The 8669-nt window shown below is 42.6% G+C and overlaps 1 protein-coding gene across 1 annotated transcript in view; it reads right to left on the bottom strand.

Moving 5' to 3' along the window:
* Window positions 1-2575: 2575 nt before the first annotated feature.
* ULK4 (unc-51 like kinase 4) overlaps window positions 2576-8669 on the bottom strand; it is a 219221-nt gene continuing 213127 nt past the window's right edge. The window contains 2 exon segments of the mRNA XM_009994107.1: window positions 2576-2708; window positions 3087-3253. Coding sequence (XP_009992409.1) covers window positions 2576-2708; window positions 3087-3253 — 300 coding nt within the window.

Here is an 8669-nt window from a genome sequence, read left to right as displayed (position 1 = left end):
CCCCCCCCCAACCACCATTTCCCATCCATTCCTGAAGCCTCCCAAAGTCACTTTATGTTCATACACAGCTCAGCTTGCTACATTAGATATGTTTGCTCTGCTCGTTTGCAGATGCTCCTGCAGGCAGGAGGTGCTGAGCAGCACAGGCTACTTGCACATGGTTCGTAGGCCGGTCGAAAATGGTTCACTTGGTGATCTTGATCCTTTCATGTCCCACTGTTCTCAGAATTTCAAATGCCAAGGAAGCAATGGTAACATCGGTATGAGAGCTAGAAATTAAAAACAGTAACACCTATTACACATTCTCAGGAAAAAACTTTCTGTTCAAAGCCCATATTTGTCTTCATCTGTGCTGGAAAATTCTTAATAGCCATTAACTGCACTGTAAGCCCTGCTTTCCCATTAAGCAGCAACATGCAACTAGTGTAGCAAATCTTGTGTAAAAGTGAATTTCAGCTCAAATTCACGGTAACTGCTACCTCACTCAATCTCCTCTGCAAAGGGATACATGCACCCCAAGAATCTGCACACAGACATCTCTAGCTTGGCAGGAAAATGTGTTTCCTTTTAAAACAACACAGCTCCACACAGGGAGGCAGTTCCACTCACAGTGTTGCCCACTTCCTACAAGGAGGACCCACTGCCCCACCACACACAGCTCTGAAGGTTTGAGGCTGCATGGTTCGATCTTCCAACTTTGCTTAACTAGTATGATTTTTTTATTATATGTACTTTGCCTGTTTTTTCCTTCTGGAAACAAGTTTTTTTTTTAGCATGTGAACAAAGGCTCTAATGCATTAGTGATGATCCAAAGAAACAAGTGGGTTTTTTTAAACACTACCATCCCTCATCTTTAGTTTACAAAGGACACTGGTAGATCAATCTACAACTTTCTCAGCAGCTGCTAATGACAAATACACTGCAACACTCCATGTCTTGGGGAACACAGAGCTAGCCAGGAAATCCAAACGATCAGTCCCCACTGTGTAAGGCAATGTCTTAATGAGCAGCAGTCTAAACCAGAAAATTTAGTTATCTGAAACAAATTAATCTTGGCAACTGTCTTCACTGAGAAGTAAGTGGCTACGATCCCACATTTTGAAGTGTAGGTTTGATTTCACATAGCTACTCAGCAGAATGTGTTGGTTACATGTCACTCTTGAGCCTGCCTGTTCTGACTAGCTGAAGATGTCTGGCAGAGAAGGAGTTTGGCAATCCATGGCTGCTACGCAGCAGCAGGAGAGCACCCAGTGGCTGGTATCCCCCTCACATGGCTTAGGCAGAGCGAAGATTAGAAACCTGTCTGCAAAAAAAACGAGTAAAGCAAAACCAGTCCTCAATCACTTCAACCCAGTGATGTTATGTGGGTGGAAGGGCCTGGCAGTTTAGACTACTCAGAGGATGGCTTAGATCCAAGATCTCACTTGTAGCCTTCTCTAAAATGTTTCCAGTTCTGCATGAGACACAGAGAGGATTCTTAACAGGGTTCAAAGCACAGGTGAGGAAACCAAGTTCATTAGGTGACAAGAAATATTCTGGGAATTAGGCCAAATAAGGGAACATGGGGAGACAGCAGAAGATCCATAACCTCGTAAACAAAAAGGCCATTCAACTAAAGTTGATAAAGCTTCCTAACCCCAGGCTTCTCCTGTCTGCCTATTGCCAATTTATCCATTACAGCCCCAAGATCCAGGCCGAATCTCTCCTAGATTCCTCTGGAGGCAAATGAATAGGGACATGTGTTCCCCAAAGAAGGGGAGGAGGGAAAGGAAACTTGGGAGCTCTGGGAGCTCCTCTGTTGCTGCTGCAGTGCTCAGGCTCAGCACAGCAAAGGAACTTGGCTTTCCCCAACATATCAAAACACTTGTCATTGGCATCAGCTAGAATTTGGTCTACTGAGCATCTTGTGTCAAATAAGAGAGAGTGCTGTTTATTTTGGGCTCTGTAGTATGTGGTTTTCTGAGTACAGAAACATATAGATAACAGACAATTAGAGGAAGCCAGAAAAGCAGACTCAAAGACAGTGACTGGGCTGTCTAGCACATCTTAGTCTGAAATGCTACAAGACAGTGAAAACCTAGTTCTAAAAGAAGAAATCCCCATCTTTCCCCACTGTCATTGTCAGTGGTGGTGCCAGTGTCTCCCTTGGGGAAGAGCTGACATTTTATTTTAGTTAGATAATTTTATGTGTCATATGAAAACCCATGAGTCAGCAGCTGAGTATGCAAGAGAGATGCAGACTGTTCTCAACAGGTTCGGCGAGTCCTTAGTGTGCATCTCCTTTCCCTCACCAGGCCCTGACATTTCCTCTCCACATCTGCCCACATCCCTCCTTTCTTCCAATACAGGCTACACCCTGCCATAATATTTAGGAGTCAATTTTCCCAAACAACTGACCCACATAAAGCCTGCAACAGGGACCACAATTACCACTGAAAATATTATCTTAGTGTTTCAAAAACTGATCTATAAACAACAATTTCTCTGTGGATTTTAGTTCCACCAGGAGTAAAATGCAGCCTAACAGCCCATGGCAGAAGTGTAATATTTGTTTTAAGGGGCAGAGAACAGTAATTCATTCATATGTCCAAGGGGGACTAGATGAGGGAAATCCTACAGGAGACGAGCTGAGGTTTGGCAGCTTGTTGGGACTAGCACCTCCGTTCTTGCAGAGGAGGCCACCGCCTTCCTCAAAGTCTAGTGCCTTCCTGGAGAAGACACAGGTATTCTTAAACAAAAGCAGTTCTGTTCTTCAGCTGTGCATTTGAAAGTCATCAGCATGCAAGCACACCAAACACGACTACTTTAAAACAGGGCACAAACATCACGCTAAGCCCATCCCGCCAAGAACCACTGACCAATATACCACTACAGAGACCAAGTGTTCAGAATAAAAGAAGACATTTCCACATGTGCACAGGCACTGAGCAGGACTGTGCCTTGCTGCAGCTGCGGATCAAAGCTCCCTGCCGCAGTGGCAAAAACGCCAGCAAGCTCTGAATGAGAGGAGGTCGAAGGAAAGCAGTGTAGGGAGGGGGGCCAGGAAGAGAAACCTGAGAAGCTTGAACTACACAGAAAGCTATTACAGGAGAAGACCATCCCAGACAAAAGGGGAGGGGAGAGCTCTCAGCCCTGGAAATTCCTGGAAGCCTGAGGGAACTCACCTGGCAGTTTGGGCCAGGCTCTCTAGAGTTTGGATAAGAGCATCGCCACCATTCTTCAGGCTCCCTGAGCACTTCTCGTTTGAAGTTATCTGGAATAAAAAGAAAGAGTCGTTATCAAAGGCTTAGCAAGAAATTCCTCTCTGTCGTTTTGTGTGGGATAGGGGAGACGGAAACAAGTTATAGCATTTATTACAGTTGTAAATGGAATGTGACATTAAAGAGACCCAAGAGAAAGTCTTTCTTACGGAACAGGACTGAATTTTAGGCACAGACCATCAAAATGCCTTGGCTTAATTAATGAGATTCACTCTTGGTCTAAGTCCCTGTATTTGTGCAAAATCACACATCACAGTCTGCCAATCCTGATTTCAATGCAAATACAAGCCCCATTTAGTCTGAATTCCAGGGAGATCTTGAGGAGGCAGTAATTTTCATTTCTCACTTCAGGAAAAAATAACCAGGCTTGTATCAGCCTTCAGATCAGGACACGTGAGGTTTCTCTGAGAGAACCCAGGTTAAAATGACTGCAATGTTAGCAGTTGCATATTGACATTTTTCCTGCCATTCTTCAGTCATTAGGAATATTTCCTGCACAGGACTGTCACCTACAGAGCAGGGAACTGAGTGACCAAAGCTCTGTGTCCTTTTGTGTCAAGTGAATCCTGATTATAGTTGATTTTTCTGCTGGTGTGTTTTATCACACTAATCTATAATGACTGGTTTATTGTTTCTCCTGCCTTGAGTAGTACAACCGCAAAGCTCTCAGCGGTCACACAATCCCTGACCAGCTAAGCAGGTGAATGGGAAGGTCATGAGGGAAATGACATGAAGTTGCACAGCACTGTGGTACAAACATTTGGCAGCTTGCTGAAGAAGCTCTCTTACCTCAAAAAATTACCAAAAAAAAAAAAGGGGGGGGTTGTATGTCTGTTCCTGATTGCAAAGGTACATAAATCTTGGCTGAAGAGAAAGGAAAAGAGGAGGACCAGAGCAACTGATTATTTCAATACTGGAGGAGTTAATGCTTGAAAGGATGACTTCTAATCCCAAAATCTGGCAAGGACTTTTAAGGTTTAGCATGCTGTGGCTGGCCCTACTTACCATTGATCAAGCATCTGGGTGATAAGCCTTCACATCTCCCTCTTAAATCACAGGAGAAGCTGTATTTACAGCTGCCATCCCACCATAATTTATCAGCAGCAATTCTGTAACAACCGTGTCACTACATTTATAATCATAACACCCTGTAGTTAAGCAGAACAGGGAACTAGGGATCTGTCTGAAGTAAACTAAAATGTATCCTGTGCGTTGGGAAAAAACAGTGATGCCGTTACCTAAGTACAAATCATTGGTAAATCCTAATTACAGGTCATTAAGCCTTTGTACTCTCGAGGCTTATATCTGACCCTTTCAGTTTATAGTTCAGTAATCCATTCTTGTATACCCATCACCCACTAGACACAGAACATGTTTTGCAATCCAGGTTCTGATTGTGAGAACACCACCACACATAAGAGTAGCAATACAGTGAGAAAAATGTTTTCACCGCAAGACGTTGCTTTCAATTCCTAAAGAGGGCTCAGGCCTCTACCAAATGCTTCCCATGACTTTTGCAGCTCATCAGCTGCTCCCACATTCTTTGCAGTTGCCAAATTTATGCCCCTTGTTTATCCAGCCCACTTGAAAGAAGAAGAGGTCGCGGAGGGTGGAAGGTCACTGCAGACTGGATCACGCTCTGTAAAACTACGAGGTCAATTAAAGTTTACAGATATCCCTACTTCTAATACATCCTAACAGTTGGTTGCTGACATCTGTACAACCCTCACTGTCTTTTGACAAATAAACCCTTGTGCATTGCACACAGACAGAACGTTCAAAATACACACAAGGATAAAAACTGGTACAAAAAATAAAGAAGGTTTTAATTCTAAAATGCTGTATTTCAAACAGTAACTTAGTCCACCTGAGTCATGGGATCTGACTGTAAGCTTGTCCATGTTGCAGCATGCCTGTGTCATGAATAGACATGAACATTCACAGAATACATTTCTGTGGCTACAATGCATTTGAATGGAAAGGATTAAATAGGCTTTATATACACAGAAATCACAACGGATGGAACAGAAAGACCCACGAAATAATCTGCCTCATCACCCTCTTATACTTCACTGTTGAGAGCAGCTTTCATCCACATGCAGTGGGCTGCTGTGATACCCATTCATAGGGGTTCCTCCCCTCTCTAATAAAATGTTTCAATAAGATCCTTTCAACAGTAAAGGTGGAACCACAAGGAGAGGAAGGATCAGACCTTTAACAACATGATCAGCCTGAACATGTTTCAAAGTGGGTTTAAAAAAAAAAAAAAAGACATTTTCTGAAGATCATCAACAGCTTCCCAGAAGCCAAGCAGTACTGGTGAAGAACAGACCTGTCCAGCCAGCTGTGCCACCCGCACACACAAACAGGAAACCTGCACAGACAAAACGTGGCTGTACAGATTTCTGCAGTCAGCTGGGTTTCCACACCTGCTCTCAATCACTAGTGTCCAGAAAACTGCTTTCTATCTACCACCGGGACAACCACACCTAGGGCCTGGGAGAGGACCAAGGCTGCAGCAGCAGGAAAGCTGCAGGTTGACCACAGGGTGAGCTGCCAGTGCCCCATAACTGGCTGGACCACAGCTGCCTGTGTTTATTTTGTCAGTATTCCCATGCTGTTACTGCTCTGACCTGCCAGCATTTATTTGCCCCTGATACCAGGCTGTGTAGTAGATCTGCTTTTTCCCTGAGTGATCGGAAGGCCTCTCACATACAGCAGATTAGATCCTGCTTCACATAAAGCTTCTGGGAAATACTGTCCTCTTTCAAGACCCAAGATAAAACTTTACCCACATTTCTTATTAAAACATTATTCCAGTTTTATCTTCATTTTGTTTCATAGATAAAAACAAATTACGGCAGCACATAAAATTGCCAGTAAACAAACTTCTAGAAATTAATGTATTTTTCACTCATTCCATTATCTTTTTCTTCTACCCAACATTGCTGTATCTTCTATCTACACTGGTTCTAGTTCACTTTAAATTTTAACAACTAGTTTAATTACCTCTTGTAATTTTGCTGTTTGTTAGGGCTGGCTACAAGACATCCAATGACATAATCAATAGTTCTTATTTTAATTAAAAATGCAATTAAATCTCAGTTTAGCTCTACACTCACCACAATAACAAGAATTTCAAAATTATTTGTCTTTATTAAGCTAATAGCCATTCAGCAGCTTTCCTCTCTTCAGTTCTATTAAACCAGGATGAGCCATAAGGAATATCTTAATCAGTATTTCCTAAAATTTAGGAGAGCTGTTCAAGTATTATGCTGCTGCTAAAGGTGAGTGCAGGAAAAAATATAAAACATTCACTGGGAGATCATCTTCACTAATAAACTGAGGAGTCTTGGATTCTTGGTCTGAGTAAAAAATATTCCTGCAATTCAAGTTTCAAGAAAGCATGGAAACCAAAGGGGCAATTACTTTTCCTGAGGCTGGTTTCATACTACTGAATTGTGTTCTCTGATTAGTCATAATTCACATTTTGTAATATAGAACTGAGTTAAATGACCCAAGCAGTAAACTACTTTCTCACCATTTTGAAGAGAAAGAAATTCTCCTGCTTTGTTGAGGTTTCAAGAAAACCATAAGCTTCATGTCCTGTGACATAAACTGAGGAATGATGCAAAATATTTTTTGGGTAAAAATAAGAAGCATTTTATTTGAACCTGTTGTTGGTTGAAGAAAGGCCTTAGGAGCACGTTTAGCTGCACCATTAAGTGTTACCTTCTCAAATAAACCACTGCTGGAGATTACCATTTCCATGCTCAGTGGATGAGTTTCTACAAGCCACCACCTGTATACATAGACACAAGCAAGGCATTCCATAAACGCTCTTTTTCACAGACTGGCTTTTTCTCTTTCCCAAACACGTTCACTATTTTAACCTTATCAAGTGATGCTTCCTTACTTTCTCCTGAGAAATTAATACATCTAAGTTAATTGCCTTTGCAGGATTAGGTAGCTCCAGTTCGGGCTCAACTTTACCAACACTAGCTGAGAGCACCTCCACAGGTAACACAGGAACTGCTGTGGGCTGGTTTATCAGAACCACCAGATATTCTGGTATCACTTGAATATCAACACATGCTGTAAATAAAGTACCACCTATGCCCAGCTGGAGGCTTTTCAGTGAGTGGAAATTTTGTCTTCAGGTAATACTGCAGTAAAACCAATCACCAATGAAGTTTTTTCAGTGCTCTAACTGGGACCCTATGTAGGACACGAATTTTAAAAATTAAGTTTTTGCAATTAAAAAAAAAAGAAAGAACTAAGCACACTCCTATTGCCCTCAAGACACTATTTCAAATAATGTCTTCATAGGAAGTGCTGTCTCTGCAATTTTAACTGTGCATTTCAAACTTCTCCTTCCTGCTTCCACCTTCAACTGGCTGAAGGCACTGCCAGTGGGACACAGAACCTTTTAATAGGCACCCAAACCTGCTGTTTCAAATGTCATCTGGGCTGGTGGTAATTGAAAGTTGATAGCTGTTTATAGCTACTTAGTGTGACCTTATTCCCATTTTTTAAGGAACAAATGTCACAAAATATAGTGGTGTCAAAACCACTGCTATAGCTGATGTGACAGCCCAGCAAATAAGTCAATGGGATGGCAACTTCAGAAAAGAGGCACAGTGCCTTGGCTGGAGGAGAAAACCTTCCCCTGTTGTGGCCTTTCCTATGCCTATCCCATGGCATTGAATGGTACTTTTCCTCCCAGCCTGTCAGCACTGAGCTATTCACGAGCATTGCAACAATTACATGAAATACGTCACTTGGTTTGGTGTTCGAAATCATGACAACATGGCCAGAAATATGCAGCCATTCCTTCCTCGTGGAGGGACACACTAACCAACAGTATCCAGCAAAAAGGGATTTGTTGGGGTGAGCATCTATGAAATAAAACTAACAATCCATTGATTGTGTTCAAGCTTCATAATTATAAACATGAACGGCCAGAACAAATAAAGTATTTGAAGCCTGTCAAGGAGAGGCTGTAATGATTATGTTATTGGTGTCAGCTCCTAAAGAGGAATCCTGAGCAGAGACCAAGATACCTGGGGAGTGCGTGGGGAGTACATAGTTGCCAAAGGGTGTGGAAACCTGCACGATGAGCATAAAGTTATCTGAATTCCCTCTCCTCTCTGGCACTCAGACTGCTAACACAGCAAATGGAAACTTGTGGCTGAGACAGCAGAGACCACAACTCCAGCTCTTTTCTCAGTGTCTCCACACCAGGCTATGGGCTCCCGTGCTCTCCTGTAGGCCTCTCTCCTTTTCTAGGCAAGTGAAGGTCACATTTTTGTTGCTGCAACACAGTTTTTACTGGACAGGGAGAGGCAGGAAGGTTTGAATAGTTCCCATGCAGTGAGGGAATAACACCATGACATGGGAACTCAGCAG

Source organism: Chaetura pelagica, unplaced genomic scaffold (assembly GCF_000747805.2).
Source record: "Chaetura pelagica isolate M959 unplaced genomic scaffold, ChaPel_1.0 scaffold642, whole genome shotgun sequence".
NCBI lineage: Eukaryota > Metazoa > Chordata > Aves > Apodiformes > Apodidae > Chaetura > Chaetura pelagica.
Note: the sequence above shows the minus strand (reverse complement) of the source record. Positions and strands in the feature narration are given on the sequence as shown.